Source organism: Castor canadensis, chromosome 14 (genome assembly GCF_047511655.1).
Source record: "Castor canadensis chromosome 14, mCasCan1.hap1v2, whole genome shotgun sequence".
Lineage (NCBI taxonomy): Eukaryota > Metazoa > Chordata > Mammalia > Rodentia > Castoridae > Castor > Castor canadensis.
Window position 1 is genome coordinate 26,390,930 of NC_133399.1, and position 22,467 is coordinate 26,413,396.

The 22,467-nt window shown below is 51.4% G+C and overlaps 1 protein-coding gene across 7 annotated transcripts in view; it reads right to left on the minus strand.

Annotated features, from left to right (window-relative positions):
* Positions 1–1,802: 1,802 nt before the first annotated feature.
* Pde4a (phosphodiesterase 4A) overlaps positions 1,803–22,467 on the minus strand; it is a 42,612-nt gene continuing 21,947 nt past the window's right edge. For 4 of the 7 annotated variants that reach the window (XM_074054090.1, XM_020174301.2, XM_020174299.2 and 1 more), the window contains 14 exons: positions 17,213–17,404; positions 16,040–16,076; positions 15,843–15,913; positions 14,538–14,587; positions 14,266–14,378; positions 10,883–10,976; positions 8,560–8,783; positions 7,478–7,576; positions 7,215–7,379; positions 6,711–6,810; positions 6,311–6,465; positions 6,059–6,181; positions 5,594–5,776; positions 1,803–4,335 (listed from right to left, as the gene is read on the minus strand). In XM_074054090.1, the coding sequence (XP_073910191.1) occupies positions 3,616–4,335; positions 5,594–5,776; positions 6,059–6,181; positions 6,311–6,465; positions 6,711–6,810; positions 7,215–7,379; positions 7,478–7,576; positions 8,560–8,783; positions 10,883–10,976; positions 14,266–14,378; positions 14,538–14,587; positions 15,843–15,913; positions 16,040–16,076; positions 17,213–17,404 (2,326 nt within the window). In that variant the 3' untranslated portion in view covers positions 1,803–3,615. Of the gene's footprint in view, positions 4,336–4,359; positions 4,534–5,593; positions 5,777–6,058; positions 6,182–6,310; positions 6,466–6,710; positions 6,811–7,214; positions 7,380–7,477; positions 7,577–8,559; positions 8,784–10,882; positions 10,977–12,393; positions 14,056–14,265; positions 14,379–14,537; positions 14,588–15,842; positions 15,914–16,039; positions 16,077–17,212; positions 17,405–22,467 lie in introns of those variants that run through there. The other 3 variants (XM_074054089.1, XM_074054091.1, XM_020174307.2) reach the window with 3 other exon arrangements.

Below are 22,467 nucleotides of genomic sequence, written 5' to 3' on the forward strand. Positions count from 1 at the left end.
AACTGCTTAGGCACTGTGGCACACCCATCTATGTATCTTATTTTTCTTAAGATGATAGGCAGGGCTCTAGGTGTAGCTCAGTGGTGGAGTGCTTTCATGAAGCCCTAGATCAGATCCTAGCTAAGTCTAAATCTCAAACATTCCCACTTGCCTGTCTTTATCCACACCTGGAAATTCTGCTCATTAGGATATAATGAATGTCAGAATGTTTGTTTGTTTGGCAGTACTAGGTTTGCTAGGGAGGTGCTCTACCACTTGATCTATGCCCCCTGCTCCTCTTCGCTTTAGTTGTTTTCAGGTAGGGTCTCATTTTTTTTTAAAATGTGGTACTGGGGCTTGAACTCAGGGCCTACACCTTGAGTCACTCCACCAGCCCTATTTTTGTGATGGTATTTTTGAGATAGGATCTCTCAGAACTATTTGCCTGGGCTGGCTTTGAACCTCCTGATCTCTGCCTCCTGAGTAGCTAGGATTACAGGTGCCACCGTTGCCCAGCTGAGTCTCACATTTTTTGTCCAAAGCCAGCCTCAGACTGTGATCCTCCTACTTCTGGCCTCCAGGGAAGCTTGGATTGAAGCCAAAAACTACCATGCCTAACTTGTTGGTTGACATTGGGTCTCCCTAACATTTTGTCCAGGCTGGCTTCAAACCTCAATCTGCCCAATCTCCAACCCCCCCCACTTTTTTTTTTTTTTTTTGGTACTGGGGTTTCAACTCCATCAGCCCTTTTTTTTTTGTGTGTGTGTGTTTTTTTTTTTAGATAGAGTCTCTGGAACTATTTGCCCAGGCTGGCTTTGAATAAGGATCCTCCTGATCTCTGCCTCCTGAGTAGCTAGGATTACAGGCATGCCGGCTCACATGTCAGAATATTTTAATGATAAAACCTTGTTCATTAGTGTAATAGCAGAAAAATAAGCTAGCAAGGGTTGAATTAACAGTACAGCTGTCCCTCAGTCTATGGGGATGGTGCCAGGACCCCCACCGATACCAAAACCCACAGATGCTCAACTCCCTTATATAGAATGGTGTAGTATTTGCATAGAACCTACGAAATTCTGTAGACTTTAAATCATCATGTTGACTTACAGCACAATACAAAATAGGTACAGTTCTCAAACTAGTGCTTAGCGAGTAAGACAATAAAAAACGTTTGTACATACTCAGTACAGATGTAATTTTTTTTTTATCTTTTGGTGGGACTGGGGTTTGAACTCAGGGCCTCACACTTGCAAAGCAGGCCCTCTACTGTTTGAGTCACAACTCCAGTCCATCTTGTTCTGGTTATTTTGGAGATGGGGTCTTGAAAACTACTTGCTGGGTTGGCCTCTAACCTCAATCCTCCCAATCACAGCCTCCCAAGTAACTAGCATTACAAGTGCAAGCCACCAGCATCTGGCTATTTTTATTTTTTTTGAGGCAGGGTCTCACTGTGCAGCTAGGCTGTCCTGGAACTTGAGATCCTCTTGCCTCTGCTTCCCAAGTGCTGGGATGAGAGGCGGGCAGCACCCTCAGCTCCTATTTGTTCACTTTTAAAGGTGGCTCAGAGGTAGAGAGATTGCCTAGATTGTGTGAGGTTCTCGGTTTCAATCCCATCACAACAACAAAAAGACCGCTTGATCTGAACTCAGTGTTTGACAGATAACCTTGAGCCCTTGTGCTGTGACCTGGCCCAAGTTCACAAACCGATTTACTTGGGGTAGGGAGGAACAGAACCTTTCTTCCTCCCAAACCCAGGCAGACATTGTGGGAGGGAAGGACCAAAACAAATAAAAGCAGGGAATGAAGCCACATCAGCCAGAACATCGGTGAAAGCCTTGGTTTAATTGGTGACAAGATTGAAGGATTGATTATCGATCAACAGACCGATTCGTTATCAAATTGGACAACACACAGGCAGTCATGGGGGTCCTGCACCCACCCTGGGGAGAGGAACTGTGACTAGGGTTGGGGCTCTTTCTGGCCAGTCCCCCTGCACCAGGCTCCTGGGGAAGGGGCAGCCCTTGCCCCTACAATAACACAACATCCTGTCACCCCAGGACTATGGTACAGTTTGCATAACACAGCAGGAACGGGGATCCTCCTTCAGGGAGACCCCCTCCCCACCTTCCCGACAGGGTCAGCCAGGGGAAGGGGAGTTGCACTTCCCTTTTTGCCTCTGTAGAATAATTTACAAACCAACCTTACAGTATGTACAAACAAAAACAAAAGGAAGAAAACAAAAGAAAAAAGGCTCATGCCGGTTATCGGCTGGGACAGAAACTAATTTTGCTACAAAAATGAACCCTGTACAGCATTATGGGGTGGGTGGACAGACAGATGGAAGGCTGGGGAGAGGGAATGGGGGCTACAGTACTGTGTGCACAGAATTGGGGGGGGGGACAGGCAATGAATGAAATAGGTTCTTGCTCTGACCGGCTGCAGAACAAGATAGAGGGGGATGGGGAAGGGGGAAGGGGGGTCTTTCCTTTCTAGCAGTCCCACATGGCTTGGAGAGAATGGCCTTACATCTGCCTGTCATATTGCTGAGGGACAGCTGGTGGCGAGGGGGAGGCTCTGCAGATGGGCGGCGGGGGGTGGGGGGGCAAAGGAGACTTCGCTTTGGTGCTGGGTGGAAGGGCTGCCCAGGACAGGGACGTGGGTGTACACCATTATTGCTTCCTCCTAGGGCAAAGAGTAGGGACTGGGTCAGTCTGGATGAGGCTTGGGACTCTGGGGAGGTGTTGGGATGGGGACCTTGGACTTGGCCCTGTCCCATGAAGGGTGCACACAGGGAGCCACTGTGACCCACCACCCATGGCCATAGGGAATCGTTAAGGCAGAAACAAGAGGAGAAGCAGCTAGAAGGGGGTACATGTGCGCAGATCAGAACCCCCCTTCCTCCAACTGAGACAAGTTGAAATGAACCCAACATGGACCAGGAAGGGTGGCAAGCAGAGGGGAGTCAGAGTCTCCTCAGATCTCAGACTGGAGGCCAGCTGGTGGCAGGTGACACCAACCTACTGTCCTATAACAACGGCTTTGCTGATCCCCGCTATGGCTAGGGTTGTGCAAAATGAGGCGGAAGACTTTTGTGGGGGAACAGCAACCCTCCTCCCCACCAGACCCCACCCCAAATGGCTATTCTCGGCAAGGTTCTAGAGACCCGCCAAAAATTAGAACAGCCCAGAAGGCGGCGCACACCTGTGCCTGGGTCCCGGCAAAGACCCCCAGAGAGGCCGGAAGAGAGAGCCTGAGACTTAGGGATTGGGTGGGGGATTGGGAGAGGAGTTTAGAGGAAGAAAGAGGAACCAGAAAGGGGGCATCTACAGTTGCTGTGTTTCATCTTTTTTTTTCTTTTTTTTTTTGTTCTTTTTCTAAAAATGTTACAATTAAAATTCAAAAAATAAAATCCCTTCTGGGACCTGAGCCCCTCAATCCCCAGCCCCGCCCACCACCAAAAGGCCCCATGGATGGGGGTGGGGGGAAAGGAGAAAAAAAGAAAAGAGAAAATTCCCCGCTTTTCCATTTTCTTTTTTCTCACGAGGGCCAAGAGTCTTTGGAGCGGAGGAGGAGGAGGTGGGCAGTGGGGAGCAGGGGGGGAGGGGCAGGCAGAGCCACGGGGGAGGGAGCTGGCACTCAGGTGGGGTCGCCACATGGCTCCCACCCACCGGAAGCCGGGAGGAGGGCGGGGTCCTCCCCTGGTGTCCCCGAGCAGCCACAACAAGCCCTCTTGGCAGCCTGATGGTCTTTTTGGGCCCCCACCTCGGCCGCCGTGGAGGGGAGGCCCGGGAGGCCCGGGGCCTCCTCTGTAGTGGACAGGGTCCTCAGTGCAGGCAGAAGGGGACTTCCAAGGGACAGGCCAGAGGGGCTGCCAAAGCATACAGCAACCATGGACTCCTCTGGGGACGTGGTTTCATCCTGACCCACACACACACCACATGAGTCTGCTTCATGTGCCAAATCCACTTCCTCTACCTCCACCTCTGGGTAGTCCTTGCCCTTGACCTTGAACCAGTCCTCAGCTTGGGATACATCCTGGGCCGTCAGCTCATCTGTGACTGGAACTGGTTCCTTGGCCGTGGTCAGTCTCTGCACTTCCAGTACATCCTGGGCTGTGGACATGTCCTCCTCTTCTTCCTCCTCCAATGTCAGCTCAAACTGGAATTTATCAGGTGGGGCTGGGTGGCCTGTCCCCCCTGGCTCCTCTTCCAGCGGTGGTGACGGGCTCTGTCGAATAGCACTGTAATACCAGTCCCGGTTGTCCTCCAATGTGTCCAAGATCTCCTGGGCATCTGGGTGGACGAGGTCCGCCCATGTCTCCCATAATGGGTGCACTATGTAGTCAATGAAACCCACCTAGAAGAGAGGGAAAGTCTAAACAGGTGGTTGACAGGGCAGGTGGCACTGCCATATGGCAGGATCTAATAAAATGAAAAGGGTCTGATGTGGTGATGCATGCCTGTAGTCCTAGCTACTGGAGAGGCAGATGTAGGAGGATCCTGGTCACGTCTGAGGCAAGCTGGAGAAAGTGCGAGACCCTATCTGAAAAACAAACTGAAGCAAAAAGGGCTGGGAATATGGATCAAGTGGTAGAGACCCTGAGTTTGAACCCTAGTATATCCCCCACAAAAAATGCAAGTTCAAGGATTGCAAGTTCAAACCTGGGGTACAAATCAAGATCCTATTTAAAAAACAACAAACAACAACAACAACAAAAAACATGCTTCTACCATCTAATCCAGTTAACTTTGCTTCTCCAAAGTCTTGCACAAACAAGAAAATAAAACCATATATGAAATGTAAACAAAAGAAAACAAACAAAAAACTTGTAAAAATTTCTACATATACATCAATTGGGAATTCATTAAAACCAACTGTGGCACATTTTTTCATTGTGACATTTTTTGCAATAATGGTTAATTCCTTCATATTATCTGAGTGGCAGAATCTTGACTTTTCTTGTAAGAGGTAATACATCCAGTTAAAAACTACATTTCCCAGCCTCCTTGGCAAATAGAAAGCAGCCATAAGACCACTATTACACACACATGTAATTTAAGAGACAGAGTCTCCCAGAAACCCTGGGCTCAAACAATCCTATTTCAGCTTCTAAAATAACCAGCATTACAAATGTGCCATTTTGCCCAGTGCCACATAGGCATATGTAGATACAATGTATAGTTAAAAAAAACCCACAAAGTATTGCTATTAAGTTACCTATGAATTTAACTATCCAGTAAAAATTTAAAAATATTTTTATTTTTTTGACAGGGCCTCACTGTGTAATCCAGGCTGGCCTGGAACTCTTGATCCTCCTGCCTCAGCCCTCCCAAGGGCTGGGCTTACAGACGTGAATCACCACACCTGTCTAAGTAGCATTGTGTATATTATGGTTACAAATGTCTCAGATAGGTCTACAAACTGATTCCAGAGGCTCAGACCATTGTCCAGAGCAAAGGAGAAAATGTGGTATATTTCCCATCGGGAAAAAAGAAAACAAAGAGGAACTTGACATTGTGCAGAAGCAGGTCAGGATGGCCTGGGCCACGAAATTCAGGCCAAGAAGTGGGGGAGGCAACTCCTGTCCCCTTCCATTATTGCCTTGAACTTGTACCTGAGACTTCTCCACAGAGGCCGTGTGCTTGTCACACATGGGGCTGATCTCCATGCCACGCTCACGTTCCCGGTCACCCTGCTGGAAGAACTCAGCCATGATTCGGTCAGTCCACTGGCGGTACAGCTCCAGTGGCTTGGTGGGATTGCTGAGGTCTGCACAGTGCACCATGTTCCGAAGAACCTTCATGGGGAGAAGAGAGGGGGACTTCAGAGGTCTTGTCCCGTGGGGGAGAGATGGGAAGGGCTGATGAAGAAAGAGGAGGAGGAACTGGGGGAGATGGGAGAAATGGGGGGATGTGGGAAGGAGAGATGGGGTTGGAAAAGGAAGGTGGTGGAGGGGACAGAAAGAGCCAGGAAGATGGGTGACACGGGAAGTAGAAGCTAAGGAAGGTACATCCATCCTGATCTAAAGGGACAATGTGTGGGGAAAGGCTCAGCATTTTGTATGGGGGGACAGGAGCACCTGGATGCGATCAGAGTAGTTGTCTAGTAAGAGAACCCCCGAGCTGGTCACTTTCTTGGTCTCCACCATGGTCTTCAGGTCAGCCAGGAGTGTCATGTGCTTGGACATGTCCGTGGCCAGCACCTGGGGGCAAGGGGGTGTCACGTGGGACACTGATGCCCAGTCACCCGCCCACTGCACCCAGCCAGGCCTCGGAAGGTTTCCCATGGCCTCTAAGCTCCCTTCCCCGCTTGCCCTCCTGTCCCCGCCCACCATGTCGATGACCATCTTGCGCAGGCTCTGCCGCTGGCGCTTGCTGAGATTCTGGAAGATGTCGCAGTTTTCCTCCTGCAGCAGCTTGAAGCCCACAGCCAGGTGGTGGTTCTCGAGCACCGACTCGTCGTTGTACATGAGTGCCAGCTCCGAATCTGCAGTGCAGGCCCCCGGGGTCAGGGGTGTGGCTCCACTCCTATCTCCGCACGCCCCGCCCTTAATCCAACAGGCCCCGCCCCATTCTGTTTGGCCCCGCCTCCCGGCCGCTAGCCCCATGCCAGCCCTCTCAGATCCACCTCCATTGGGCCAAGCCCTGTTCCCTGACCAGCAGGCTCCTCCCTCAGTCCAACTGGCTCCACCCCCAGGCCAGCCGGGCCTGCCCCAGAGAAGGACCACTCACTGGTGTTGATGAGGAACTGGTTGGAGACCCCGGGGTGGTCCACATCGTGGATGGCAGCTGCAAAGAGTGCCGCAAGAATCTCCAGGTCCGTGAACACCGCCTGGAGGGGCAGGAAGAGGAGCTCAGAGGGAGGTAGGTTAGAATGAAGGGGATAAGAGACAGGGTGAGAGAGGGATGGGAGGGATAGAGGGAGATGGGAGGTTCAAGGTAAATCAGGAAGCCAGGCAAGGTGATGCATGCCTTTACTCCCAGCTGCTTGGGAAGTGGAGGCAGGAGAATCAAGAGTTCGAGGCCAGCCTGGGCAGTTAGTATGACCCTATCTCAAAGAGAAAATAAAAAACAAAAGGGCTGGAGGTGTGGCTCAAGGGGTAGAGCACTTGCCTAATGTGATTAATTAGGAGAGAAAGATGAGGATGAGAGGGAATGGGGCCAAAGAGACAGGGAGGTCAGACACAGGAAATGGGAGATGGGCGATTACAGAGAGATGGGGTCAGGTGCACTCACGTCCAGCGCAGGTGTGGCCAGCAGCACGTGAGTGGACTGCAGCACGTCGGCCGCGTGCAGGCTGTTGTGATAGGCCACATCAGCGTGGTAGTGGTCTTCCAGGGTCAGCATATACGTCACCATTGTGTCCACAGGGATGCGGAATTTCTTCAGCAGGTCCCGCTCCTGGGGGCCAGCAGGGGCAGGGCGGTGACCCCTGCGGGCCCGGAGCGCCCTGCCCTGCGCCCCTCAGGTCCCGGCCCACTCCCTGTTGCCCCCATCACCTGGAATATTGTGTACATGATACAGCTGAGCGAGCGGCCTCCGGCATAATCAGACACGCAAAAGATGTTCAGACCCCACTTGCTCAAGTTCTCCAGCTCCTGGTGGAGATGGAGGTGAGAGGTCAGAAGCAGCCATGGCCCATGGGCCCTGGAGACCCTCTGCTAGCAGCTTGGAGCCCTGGTCTGAAGGAAAGCACATTACTGCTCATGGAATGTGCTCATCAGTGTAAAATTTAACATAGCATCTGTTTACTTTTAATTTTGTTTGGAGCCAGGGTCTTGCAATGTAGCCCAGACTGACGGCCACTGGGATTCCAGGTGTGTGACACCATGCCCAGCTCACAGCTGTCTCCCGAATGCTCATTACACATCAAGTACCAAACCAAGCATTCTTGGTCAGGTTTGGCTGGTGAGGGACAAAGGCTTAGAGCAGTGACATGACTTCTCCAAGATCTCCCACGTGGCAAAGCTGGGATGGGAACCCAGCTGGGCTGACTCCCACATGCAGCTCAGCCTCTAAGCTAAACTGCTTACGAGCTCCTACTTCCAGTTGGGAAAGAAGGAACACTGGCTTATTTCTCATGCTTCCCCAGAATCCACAACTGGTACCAGCACACAGTAGGTGCTTAATAAACACAACCGAATGCTGGATGTCAGTGGCAGCTCAAAGAGCATTACCATCCCTAGCCCTCTGTGGGATCAGGCTGATGGCGGGCTCCAGCTGAGACCACCTCTTTTTTTTTTGTAGTACTTGGATTTGAACTCAGGGTCTACACCTTGAGCCATTCCATCAGCCCTATTTTTGTGAAGGGTTTTCGAGATAGGGTCTCACGAACTATGTGTCTGGGGCTGGCTTTGAACCAGGATCCTCCTGATCTCTGCCTCCTGAGTAGCTAGGATTACAGGCGTGAGCCACCGGTGCCCGGCTGAGACCACCTCTTTGACCATCTTTCCTCCACCTCCTCCCCCTGACACATTCATCCTGAGTCTGCCTCCAGGAAATCTGGCTTCAGATGCATCCCCCCAATGCCGAGTCCTCAGGGGCCCTCAGAGATCCCTGGCTCCACTGAGCCCCCACCCACTTGGGCCAGGAGCTCCTCTTGCTCTGTCTTCACCCCAAAGCGTGGGATGTTGGCATTGTTCAGGCCGCTGCCGTGCGTCAACTTCTTCACCCCCGTGATCTGTGACATGGGCTGGAACTGAGGTACCGGGGGCGGGGGCTGCTGGGAAGATCTCTGTCGTGGCATTTCCTGTGATTCTTGCTCCTTCATGGTGGGTGATGGAATCTCCACTTCATTTTGTTTATCTGCAGAAAATTGCAGGCCTGATCAGCATGCTTCCCTGGGAGGACTTACCCCCTATCCTTCAGCCCCTCACCATGTCCTGGAAAGCTGTACCCAAAAGGGTCAAATTCTTCTGAGTGTCACACTGATGGGTACTCTGAGGCTGGAAGCTAGAGGGGACATGGGAATTTTTCTGGGATGTGGTAGGCTGGAGGAACGACCCTGGTCAAATTGCCAGGTTTGGCCGCAAGTGGGTATGGGTGGAAAGTCAGGAAGTGGGGTGGGGATGCCAAAACAACCACTGCCTGTCCTGGAAGGCATCCCACACTGGCTGAGACTGCTGGTTGGAGGGGGGCATTCTTGGGAGGATGGAGGAAAGAGGGTCTTTGAGGCCATAGGCTCCTTGCAGGAGCCTGCCTGGGGACCAGCCCCAGGAGCTGTTTTCTTGGGCTTTCTAGGGCTTCAGAAATAGACTAGCCAGGGCCACCCATTATGACCTGCGATTGCCAGTCAATGACAGGGCCTAATAGAGGTCATTTACATAACAAGCTCCCATTGGCTGGATCCTTAGAAGTCTAAGGCATAGCAGCCCCTCATTGGTGGAAGCATGTGAAACTCTGGACTTCTTCTTTTTTCTGGTGGGACTGGGCTTCGAACTCAGAGCTTCACTCTTGCAAAGCAGGTGTTCTACCACTTGAGTCACACCTCCAAGTCCACTTTCCTCTCTGGTTATTTTGAAGATGAGGTCTCCTGAACTATTTGCTGGAATGGCCTTTGACCACAATCCATCTGATCTCAGCCTCCCAAGTAGCTAGAATTAGAGGCATGAGACACTGGTGCTTGGCGGGACATTTCTGTTTATTTACTTATGACGCAGTCTCTCTATGTAGTTCAAGCTGACCTTGAACTTACTACGTAGCCCAGGCTGGTTTCAAACTCCAGATCATCCTGCCTCTGCCTCCACAGTACTGGGATTACAGGTGTGCACTACCACACCAGTTCCAAACCCTTTTGAGCTTGCTGGCGGGGGTGCAGGAGTCCGCCTGAGTTTGTGAGCTTTTGGAGTTTGGTAACAAATTGTCAGGGTGAAATTATCTTGAATTTGGAGGGATATTTTTAGCGAGGGGGACCCTGAGTTCAGAAGATAGGATAAGTCTGAGTTCCTCATGAGTTTAAGAGTTCCAATGGATTTGAGGTATCCTCTACTGAATTTAGGGTTCCATGGAGTTAGGAAATTCTGTTTTTGAGGGATCACTTATAGGTTCTTTGTTCTTTTTATGTATGTTTTGGTGGTGCCAGGGGTTTGAACTCAGGGCCTCGCACTTACTAGGCAAATGCTCTACCACTTGAGCCACAGTTCCAGCCCTTTTTGCTTTTTTTTTTTTTGCGGTACTGGGGTTTGAACTCAGGACCTACACCTTGAGCCACTCCACCAACCCTTTATTGTGATGAATTTTTTTCAAGAAAGTGTCTCAAGATTCTCATCTCTGCCTCCTGAGTAGCTAGGATTACAGGCATGAGCCACTGGTGCCTTTCCCCTTTCGGCTTTAGTTTATTTTTCAAGTAGTGTCTCATGCTTTTGCTCAGGGTTGGCCTTAGACTTTGATCCTCTTCTTTTTTTCTTTTTTTTCTTCAATACTGGAGTTTGAACTCAGGGCCTCACTTTGAGCCATTCCCCAAGCCCTTTTTTGTGATGGGTTCTTTCTAGATAATCTCTTGAACTATTTTCCTGGGCTGGCTTCGAACTGCAGTCCTCCTGATCTCGAGTAGCTAGGATTACGGGTGAGAGCCACTGGTGTCAAGCTGATCCTCCTACTTCTGCCCCCATATAGCTGTGATTACAGGCACACACCTGTAAGGCTTGTCTCTTGAGCCACTGCTGTGGTGCTGTGGATGGAACCCAGGGCCTTTACATATGCTAGAACAGTGCTCTACAACAGAACCATGTCCCCAGACCCACAGAGATATTCTTACATGTGGGTTTCATACAAGGTGGGGGGGGCCTCATGAGTGTGGGAGCCCTTGAGCAGGGTGACCTGTGACTTTTAGGGAAGTTAAGGGTCAGGGCAGACTCCTTCAGCCCAGGTGTCCCTCCCACACCACGGGCAGGCCCTTCACTCACCCAGGAATGTTGTGGAAATGTACTCTGAGACCTGGTTCCCCGACCTGCTCATTTCAGACAGGTGTGTGAGCTCCCGGTTCAGCATCCTCTTGAACTAAGGTAAAGGAGCCAAGAAGGAAGGCATGATGGGGGTCATTGTGGGGTAGGGGGTGTGTACATGCAGTCCATCCTCACACTCCTCAAGACTTTAGAGTCACCTGGATTTCTCTGCTCACAGTCCCTTGAAGGCTGCTTGAGGAGAGGGGTCAGCCCTTCCTCTCCTCCTAGCTCTGGATAGGGGCCCCAGGCTTGGGGGGGATCAGAATCAGCATACCCCTCCCTGCCTGAGGAAAAAAGGACTCCCCTCTCTTACCTCCCTTAAGGAGGAGCCAGAGGGGCACCTGTGGAAGGGAGGGGCTCCTGTCTAACAGGGAGCCAATGGGGTACCAGGAGACTCTCGTCACCATGGTGATGGGAGTCTCCTTAGCAACTCCCCCTCCAACCAGCTGCTGAGCTGGGGAAAGGGGGGCAAGCCACAGGCCCCTTAACCCTTGCTTTTCCAGAGTTACCCTGGGCCCAGGTCTTGTCACACATGGCCTCAATCCCTGGGGGTCCTGGCCATCAGCCCCAGTTGGGTTTGCAATGTGGCACTCAAACTCTGGGGAATGAGAAGGTTTGGTCGGGATCCCAAAGAATAGTGAGCTGAAGAAACCCCAATTCAATCACCTGGGGAGGGGGTTTCCGTCAGCGCCCCCTTTTCCCCCCAACCCCATGGACATGTACAGATGCACAGATGAATAGAATATTCCTAAAACTGGGCTTGGGAATCCCTCCTGGTCCCCCATGCTACTTCACACAGGCCTCTGCTGTGACATTGTGCATGGACGAAGGGCACTGGCTCCCCGCCCCCAAGCTTCGTCAAAACACAGGAACAGCCTCTGTCCCGTGTGGCTGGGGGCACATAGGCAGGAAGGATAGCCCACTCTGGGACAGGTGGTCACTTCTCCCAGGGCTGCCTGAACACCCTGGATACAAATAGTGAACACACACACACACACACACACACACACAATTTCACACAATGGCACAGAATCCCAGGCTGTCCCCATCCTACACAGCGTCACACAGCCCAGACAAACATATAAAGGGGCACCCACAATAAGGCAGTCACTGACACTTGAGGTCACATGCCTGAGAAACATCAGGCAGCTCTGGGCTCATAAACATGACCCAACACACAAGATCAGGTCAGAGCCAACTGATCACAGACAGGGCCACGCCAGGACCCAGGTCAGACACATACCACTGCAGACACATCCACATCCAGCTGGTGATCCACCCTCCTTAGGGAGAGCCACACACCCCCAGCCACCCACCATCTACACCCAGCCCCGGGCCACACACAGAGACGATCACAAGGCTTCATGTGCAGGCCACACACGTGCACAGCTGAACACACAAGCCCACCCAGGGAGCAGAAGAGACTGGGGTGGAGGGTCTCCCTCCCATCCTCTGCCCTTCACTTCCCCTACCTGGTCCCACCAGCCCACCAGCCAGGGCTTGGAGCAGGTCTCACAGAAGAAATCCACCAGGGGCATCTTGAAGACTTAGCCCCGCTCGGGGCTGCCGCACGCACTGGCTAAGCTTGGCGAATCCCAGGGTCAACAGCCACGGGGACTGGGGGGGAGGGGTAGGCAGGTGGGGCAGTGGAAGGGGGAGCCGCGGAGGGGCCTGGGCCGGCCCAGCAGGGCTGGGGGCTCCCTTCCCCTCCGCGCTCCCAGCAGCAGCCCTGGTTACATGGTCCACCAGCCCCTGGTCCTAATGGGCCCCCCCACGGCGGTGACTGGAGGCTGCTGGGGGCCCCTGCCCATGGGGGGCACGCGGGGCAAGGGTCCCCAGAGGAGGTTGCTGTGGAGGCTTGGGGCTCCGTGTGTGCACCCGTGTGTGTGTGTGTGTGTGTGTGTGTGCGCGCGCGTGTTCACTGCAGCACTGGCAGGCTGCATGTGAAGTCAGGTGGTACTGGAGTGGGGGGGGCGTTAAAGGGGCATCAGAGCCCACGGGCCTCAGCCAGGACCCAGAAGAGGCTGCTGGGGGGAGGCAGGGAGGCCACCACACCCCTCTGAGGATGTATCTCCTCCACTGATACAGTCAGACCTTCCACACACTCACAGACACACAAATGGCCTGAGACACACACCATCTACAGACACCAACCCCTGCCCAGATACTTGGCGCTTCAACACACACAGATACCCAACGCTTTCAGCTCAGTCCTTAAATGACACACACGTGCACGCATGCACACCCCAGGAGACAGACACAACTCTAACGTGCAGTACGTTTACAGGTACACATTTGCGCACAGAGACGCAAACACCCCTTCTAGGAACATGGACCTACAGCCACACACACACACCTCAGGACAAACACACACAAAGAGACACAGACACAAAGACATATCCTGGCACACACCCCACATAGAGACAGTCACATTCTCAGTTGCCTGACCCATCGTCGGAGACACGATCACCTCGAACTCACATTTTCACAGACAAGCCTCCGCCCACAGATGTATGCACTCCCCAGGCAAGACACCCCCACCTGAACACTCATTTCCTGATAGGCACCCGCCCACAGGGCTGCCACCACGCTGCAGAGCACTCCAGGAAGCACCATTCATACTGCCTGCTTTCTCAATGGTGCCCCCTGGAGTTGTGCAGTGCACACTGCACCTTCACCAACAAACATGAAGTCACAAATACTTAAAAGATACCCACTCACATTTGCACCTGGACCAAATCACACCTGCAGACATATACATTCCTCTGGCACAGTCTGCACTTAACACAGCCATAGTCCTCACAAAGTCACTTGTGCACATACACCCTCTACAGGTACACACCTGTGTGCCACCCCTCAGAACCGGCCTCAAACATAGCCACACCGCAGATGGGTAGCTATAAGTCAACATCTACATCAGTACAGATACACATCCGCAGACCGTACAAACAGACAAACCCCTGCTCCCCAAAAGACACAGTCACTTGTGAGCAGATGGAAAACCAGACACACACACCCCGACACACATCAGGCTCCTCCAGCCCTGGGACAAGTCAGAATCTACAAGAACTAGAGGTCTTGAAACTGCCGCCCAATGGTTGCCCCGCCCAGAGATTGGCCCTACCCACATCAGGCTGGCTCAATGATTGGTCTCATCCCCTGGCTCCGCCTAGTGATTGGCCTTGCCGACAGGCTCCGCCCCAGGATCGCCTCTCCCCCGATAGGCCCTACCCAGAAATTAGCCCAGCCCCACTGGTCCCACCCGCTGCTTGGCTCCACCCATAAGCTCCACCCCCAGGGTCCGTGCCTAGTGATTGGTCCACTAGCCCCGCCCAACCTCACACCTTGTGCGAAGCCATCTCGCTGACAGAACGGTAGGTCTGCATGGTCTCCAGCTGCTCCAGGCACCAGTCCAGCTCCTCCAACGTCTCCCGGGCCAACTGCTGGCACGTCTCCTCTGAGAAAGGGGTGGCCCAAGAGGTGACCCATAGGGAATGCAGGCACACACCACAGGGACCCCAGCCTGCGGTGATAGGGGGTACACCAGGTGGGTGGGGACAGGGCTAAAACAACCACCCGGGGTGAGGGACCCTTTCCCACCCGTAGGCTTAGCTACCTGAGAGCGTGGCCTTGCAGACAGGGGCTGGGCCGCCCAGCGGGGACCGCCTGCAGAGAAATGGGATTTCAGTGTCAGCCTGTCCCCATCCCTGCCCTCCCGCCTTCATGAATTTAAGTTTTCTCATTTCTGGGTGTTTGAAGCGTCCCAAACACGCTACCATGTTCACTGCCTGCAGCCTCAATGAACCCATTAGATCCCATTTTACAAACGAGGAAGCTGAGGCTCAAGATGGTGAAAACAGATTTTTTTTTTTTGGCGGGACTGCGGTTTGAACTCAAGGCTTTATTCGCACTTGCAAAGCAGGGGCTCTACCGCTTGAGCCACACCTCCAATCCATTTTGGAGAACACTAGTTCTTGAGAATTATTTGCCCAGGGTGGCCTCCAACAGCAATCCTCTGGATCTCAGCTTCCCAAATAGCTAGGATTACAGGCATGAGCCACCTGTGCCTGGCTGAAAGTAGAGTCTTAAAGCGTGCTAAGGTCAGATGCTGGGTTTCCAGAATCTCTGTTCCCTTCACTATTCTGCCCAACATCTTCAGACCTTTGTGGAGCTCTGTCCCTGCACCCTAGGACTGCCAGCTGTCAGTCACACCCTATGCCCTAAAATAATAAGAACCGCTCCTGTTTATTTAGCACTTACTATGTGCAGAACACTTTCTATATGTTATTTCCGGGATTGCTCACAGCATCTAGTGGCGGTTGCTGTAATTCCCATTTTAAAGATGCTATCTACCCAGCATGTCGGCACCAGAGCCCTGAGTGGCTCTATGCATCCAGATCTCTGGGTCTTTGTTTGTTTTGGTGGGACTGGAGTTTGAACTCAGGGCTTTGCTATCTACCCAGCATGTTGGCACCAGAGCCCTGAGTGGCTCTATGCATCCAGATCTCTGGGTCTTTGTTTGTTTTGGTGGGACTGGAGTTTGAACTCAGGGCTTTGCGATTGCAAGGCAGGCACTCTACTGCTTGAGCTACAGTCTAGTCCATTTTACTTTGGTTATTTTGGTGATGGGGTCTCCTGAACTCCTGAACTATTTGCCCAGGCTGGCCTTGAACCGTGATCCTCCTGATCTCAGTCTCCCAAGTAGCTAGTATTACAGGTGTGAACTGTGGGTCTTTATTTACAAAAGCATTGGTGTCTTAAGCCTTCAACTGCAATCATTCTCTGGCTTGGAAGGAGCTGTTGCCTGAACAGAGGTTCAGAGAGGTCATGTGCCTGCCTGAGGTCACACAGCAGGACTAAAAGTCAAACCTGTTGTGCTGATCTTCATGTTTATGATAGTTAGGGCCCAACCTGTACTTACTTGTTGCTCGGAATGGGCACATTGGTTAGGAGTGAAAAGTTGCTTCGAACACTACGGAGACTAGCCAGCACCTGGAATGGGGCACAGCGATAAGAGGAGTTAACCTAGAAGAATGGTGGGATCTAGGCCCCTTCCCCAAGAATGGAGGGAATGGTTGGAGTCTCTCCCCTCTTGAAATATTTGGGGACAGGTCTCACCTGGGCAAAAGGTGTTACGATGAGGTCCTCGGCGTGCCTGCAATCAAGGACAGCGACAGGTCACAGTTCCCTAGAGAAGCAGCTCTCTGGGGTGGACACGGTCAGTCAGGGCTGGAAGCTGGCAGGCAAGGGGGCGGGGCACTTACACCACCCAAGTGTGGACATGATGCTAGGGTTGGTCCCCAAGCAGATGGTGGGCGGGGAATTGACTCAGGTATGTGGAGGTGGGGGGTGCAAAGCTAAAAGAAGGGGTGCGGAGAGCGAGGATGCTGTAGGGGCTGCCTTGGTGGGGGCGGTGCTTGGCTTTGGGGAGCAGGGCTGTAGGGCCTGATGTTGGACGGGGAGGCTGGGGGTGCAGTGAGAGAGGAGGAGACTAATTTAGTCTAGGGGCTCCCACCTCAACAGACGCTCCATGATAATGGGGGTTTGGCTTGGGGAAGGCTGGGAGAGTCCCAAGTGGGTGTAAGTAGAGGGTCTCCCTGCTTTCGGAAGAGGCAGTTAAGGTAGCGCCAGGCGCAGAGCAGCCAATTGGCTCTAGTGGGATTGGGCAGGGCGTGGTGGGCGGGGCTAAAACAAGGGGGTGTGTTATGGGAGGACTAGAAGTAGGGCAGCCAATCACCAGGGACAGGCTTGGGCGGGGCTAACTAAAGAAGGCGTGTTAAGGGAGGGTCAGGCACAGGGCAGCCAATGAGCAAGAGGAGGCTTGGGTGGGTCCGGTGGGCGGGGCTAACATAAGGAACGCCCGGTTAAGGGAAGACCAGGTACAGGGCAGACAATGGGCAGGAACTGACGTGGGCGGGCCTGGTGGGCGGAGCTAAGTCAAAGACAGCATGTTATGGGAGGGCCAGATGCAGGGCAGCCAATGGGCAGGAGCTGGCTTGGGCGGGCCTGGTGGGCGGGGCTAACCTAAAGTATAAAGGGAGGGCCAGGAGCAGGGCCGCCAAAAGTAGGAGCTGACTTGGACCCGGCAGGTGGGCAGGGCTAGGCCTTTATAGGGAACTAAGGCCTTTATTTGGGAGGGGAAGGGGCTGCTTGTCTTTACTAGGGAGCACAGGTATGTGGGGGCGGGCGGTTGGCCAAGGTGGGGGTGCGTGCCCCCAATTCCTTGCTGGGAAGGGCCAGCTGGTGACCAGGACAGGCCTAGGGGATCTAGGGTGGAGAGGGAGTACTCACGCCTCGCTGGTGACCGATGAATTCCGGGACATGGTCTTGGGTGACATGTCATAGTCGCTATCGGAGCGGTAGAGAAAAGACTCCCGGCGTTGGCTGGTGGCCGCCCCGGCATGCAGCACGAGCCCCGGGCTCGCCTGCGAGTCCAGGGGGCTGCGGCCAGGTGACGGCGTCGGCCCATTTTCTGCCTCGAAGCTGCAAGGGACAAGCGGAAAGAGGGGTCAGGAAGACTGAGGCCGAGGAAATTGCTGGAAGAGAATGATGAAAAAGAGACACAGGCACCCCGAAAGAGATGGGAGGCAGGGAAGCCGAGATGCCATGCAGGTGCTGGGGACTCTCCAAGGACAAAAGTCTGGGGTCCTCCTTAGCTCCACACTGTCCTTCCTACCTCAAATCAGCCTGGCTGCCAGAAATCTATGCAAATCTGTCTCTCTAAGATTCTCCAGCCATGACAGCAGCACAAAGGTCCTCTTGGTCCCCAGCTCCTGTTCCCATCTATTCCTCACAGAGCCACCAGAGGGAGGTAGGGAGCACCAGAGTCAGCTCAAGGCTCCCACCTCATTCAGAACAAAAGTCCACACTGCAACCCATTTGCTCTATTCCAGACACATCCCTGCCGCAGGACCTTTGCACAAGCGGTTTCTCCTGCCCAGACTTCAGACTCTTCCATCGGACCTCAGCTCAACTGTCACCTTCTCAGGTAGGCCTCCCCAATCAACCCATGTAAACTGACAACCCTTGTGGTGATACTTCCTATTTCCCTCCCTTAAAAACAGACACACAAAGAATAATGACAATGACAATATACTATTTGCCTGACACAATCTATACTTCACTTCTCTATTGTCTCTCTTCCCTTCTAAAACTAAGCTCTGCAGAGCAAGGATTGCTGTTTGTTTTTACCACCGCTGTATCCCTGAAGCTTGGTACATAGTGGACACCCAGAAAATGTTTGTTGAGTGAATCATTAAACACGAATGAATGAATGATGAAGTGGGCTGTGGAATGCTATGGTTGGGACAGACCTCTCAGGAGGTGACAGGTCATCAGGGCCTGAAGGATGACAGAGAGCCACCTATGAGTCAGGAGATGGGAGAAATCACTTGAGGTAGAGGGATCAGCAAATGCAAAGGCCCTGAGGCAGGATTCAGTTTTTGTTCGAAGACTAGCAAGGAAGTTGGTGTGGCTGGAGTGGAGATACAGACAGTGACAGAGACACAGCTACAGAAAGAGGGAAACCCCAGGATAAGGCAGGGAGCTCCCTGGCTGCAGTACAGCCCAGCTATGTAATTTGGGATGGGGGAGGGGAAATAACCCCTCAGTTTCTTCATCTACCAAAAGATGACAGCCACTGTCTCTCCTGCTCATCCATGTGATTAGCGTTAAAACATTGGTGATTACAGTAAGTCCATCAGCCCCAAACAGACCACTTAGGATTGGACCCAAGAAAGGAGTTGACATGAATAGTTGAGCATAAGAGTGGCAAGCTTTGTGGCTGTGTGACTTCAGGAAAGCTGCTTCCCTCTCTGGGCTATTACTTTATTGTGTAAGCCAGGGGGTTAGACTGGCCAGTGGAGTTCAGGCTATATTCTCAGTGTGTGTAATGGGAGCACTCCTACATGTGGAGAGTCAGCGTAAGATGTTACTGGAATGGACTCTGGTAAGAAATAAGATTACGATCTCCTAGACCAGGACAGCAATGTTTTTTTTGTCTTTGTTTTTGTTTTTCTGGGCTACTCCTAGGGTCCATTTTACAGATGAAGAAATTGAGGCTTAGGCTGGAGAATGGGTAATTCTGGGTCACACAGCAAGGTAATAACAGGGTCAGAATTAGAACCCAGGTCTTGGGACTTCTGACTAAAATGTTAGTTGCTGCCCTCTGCCTCCTCCACCCCCACTGGAGCTAGTGCTACAGTGACCAGGCAGGCAACAGAAGAATAGTGGGGATGGCGACCCAGAGTAGCCATAGAGTCCAGTTCATTTTTTTTCAAGACAGACTCATAGCCCAGGCTGACCTGGAATTTGAGATCCTCCTGTCTCAGTCTCCCAAATGCTAGGATTACAGGCATGGCTGCCCACTCCTGGCTTGTAGTGAGCTTCATTGGCTTTCATTTTCAGTTATAGAATCAGGCAACACTGAACCCTCTAAGATAGAATGAGTGCTACCGCTGGGCACCGGTGGCTCATGCTTGTAATCCCAGCTACTTGGGAAGCCAAGATAGGGAGGATCATGGTTTGAGGCCAACCCAGGCAAAAAAGTTAGGGAGACAACCATCTCAATTAAATGCAAATTAAAAGCATGAGGGCTGAGGAGGTGGCTTTGTGGTAGAGGGCTTGCCTTGCCTGCAGGAGGCCCTGGGTTCCATTCCCACATCCAAAACTATTATTTTTGACTTCGTTTTTTGGCAGGGTCTTGTTCTGTAGTCCGGGCTGGCCTAGAATTTAAGATCTTCCTGCTTCAGCCTCCTGAATGCTGGGGTATACAGGCATGTACCACCGAGCCCAGCTTCAAAATTACTGAATATTAGAAAATGAGTAACAGCAAACCAAACCAAAATGGTAAAGCTGACATTGCCAAGTGTTGGCAAGGAGGTGGAGCAACTGGACGCTAGTACGTTGCAGGGAGGAGGGCAAAGCAGCATAACCTCTTTGGAAGAAGGTTTGTCAGGCTTTATAAAATTAAACCTACATGTGCCAAAAACTCTACTTCTAGATAGTTCTAGGCAGAAAATTTGTCTGCCTGAAATCTGCACTCAAATGTTTACAGCACCATTGTCCATAACTACTAAAACCAAATGATCAAAAGGCCTCACAACTAATGAACTTATGAACTATAGCATGAAATGCTGTTTCACAACAAAAAAAAGAAAAAAAGGAAAAAGAAAGAAAAGAGCTATGAGCCTCTTATAATCCTAGTTGCTCAGGAGGCAGAGATCAGAAGGATCACAGTTCTTGAGACCCTATCTCAAAAAAATCCATCACCTAAAAGGGCTGGCAGAGTGGCTCAAATGGTACAGCATCTGCCTAGCAAGTAGTGGCCTGTCCACTATAGTCCACTGTTTTGAGGGTAAAGACAATTTAAAGTACAGAAGAAAATGGTACAAGGGATTAGTATGTAGCATATATAAAGAACACCTACAACTCAACAGCAAAAACCTACACAACTTAAAAATGGGGAAAGGCATTTCTCCAGAAAGAAGATACAGATGAAGGGTTGAGGGCACCTGTGCCTTTGAAGATTGTGGACATCCTCTTTATCTGTAAAGACTTCAGGGATCCCTCCATTCTCTGCATGCAAGCATGTGTTTTAAGGTCAGCTAAGTCCAGAGCCACTGTCTATCCAGGTTGCTACTGGTGACTGGCTTGTACCCTGTCCTGCTCCCCGCTTATCCGCCTGTAGGAAGCTGGTCTCTTCACTCCAAGAGAAGGGACTGGGGACCAGGGGGTCACTCCCTCTTCTACCCCTGCATCTCTGGCCTCTGACAGCCTCTCGTCTGAGTCACAGGGAGACCTTGTTGAGGGCACCCCTCTGCTGCTCTGCCTCCCACTCCCCCAACAATGCACGTCATACCCAAAACTGTATCTGAATCTGAAACCAAAACCCAAATCAAAAGTATCTGTAGGGGAGCTGGCAGAGTGGCTCAAGAGATAGAGCACCTGCCTAGCAAGCATGAGGCCCTGAGTTCAAAACCCCAGTACTGCCAAAAAAAAAAAAAAGAAAGAAAAGAGAACTACTACGTGGATGGGAGACCCTGGGTTCTAGAAAGGAAGGAAGGAAAAATGTAAATGTGACAAGGAATTAATTTCTCAGATTATAAAGAATCCATACAACTGAACAACAACAAAAAAACTAAATACCATATTCAAATATAGGCAAGAGTTCCAAGTGTGGTGGTGCCTGCTTATAATCCCAGGAGGTTGAGGTAAGAGGATTGAGTTTGAGGCCAGCTTGAGTTATAAAGATACCCTGTCAAAACAAAAACAGAGACGAAAAACAACCCAAAAACAGGCTGGAGGCATAGTTCAAGTGGTGGAGCATCTACCCGACAAGTTCAAAGTCCTGAGTTCAACCCCCAGTACTGACCAAAAAAAGGGGGGGGGGGAGACAAGAGACCTCAACAGACATCTCTACAAAGGAGGTGTCATTATCACCAAGAAAAGACGTTTAGCACCACTAGGTTTTTAGGGAAATGCAAATCAAGCCCAAAATGTAAGCCAAAAATAGAAACAACCTAAGCATCCGTGAGGGAATTCTTGGACAAGCAAATGTGACATAGCCATACAGTGGAATATTACTCGGCCTTCAAAAAGGAATGAGGCCTGGATGAGGTGGATTGTGCCTGTAATCTCAGCACTCAGGAGGCTGAGGCAGGAAGATTTTCAGACTAGTCTGAGTTTCATAGTGAGACCCTGTCTGAAAACAAAATTCATTTACATTTCATATATATCTTACATACATAGTCTAAAATTCATCTATATGTTATTTTTAATATAATTTTATGTAAGAAACAAAACTTCATGGGGTGCAATACCGCACAATGTAGTGTCATATAGGCATTCACCTAGTTGTGAAATTTTAGAGCCTTTCAGATTTTGGGTTTTTGGATAACAGATGCACAAACTGTAATGATAATGTGTTCCCTGAGTTTTTCTTTTTCTGGTGATACATGGTTTTGTTTTGGTTTTAGGTGGCACTGGGATTTGAACTCAGGCCCTCATGCTTGCTAGGCAGGTGCTCTACCACTTGATCCACACCCCCAGTCCTTTCTTGCTTTAGCTATTTTTCAGGTAGCCTCGAGTTTTTTTGCTCAGGATAACTTCAGATTGTGATCCTCCCAATCTCTGCCTCCCAAAAAACTGGGATTACAGGTGTGAGTCACTTGGTGCAGCTGGTGCCTGGGGTTTTGCACTCAGGGGCTTGTGCTTGTTTGACAAGCACTCTATCACATAAGCCACACCCCCAGCTTCCCCCCCCTTTTTTGTTTGGAGTGGTTTTTTGTTTGTTTGTTTTTCAGTGGGACTGAGGTTTGAGATCAAGGCTTTGTGATTGTGAGGCAGGCGCTCTACTGCTTGAGCCACACCTTCAGCTCGTTTTGCTCTGGTTAATTTTTTGGAGATGGGATCTCAAAGTATTGGTCCAAGCTAGTTTTGAACCACGATTCTCCTGATTTCAGCCTCTCAAGTAGCTGGGATTATAGGTGTGAGCCACAGCACCTGGCTCCTATCCCTTTTTATTTTGTTTTTAGGTTGTGTTTTAA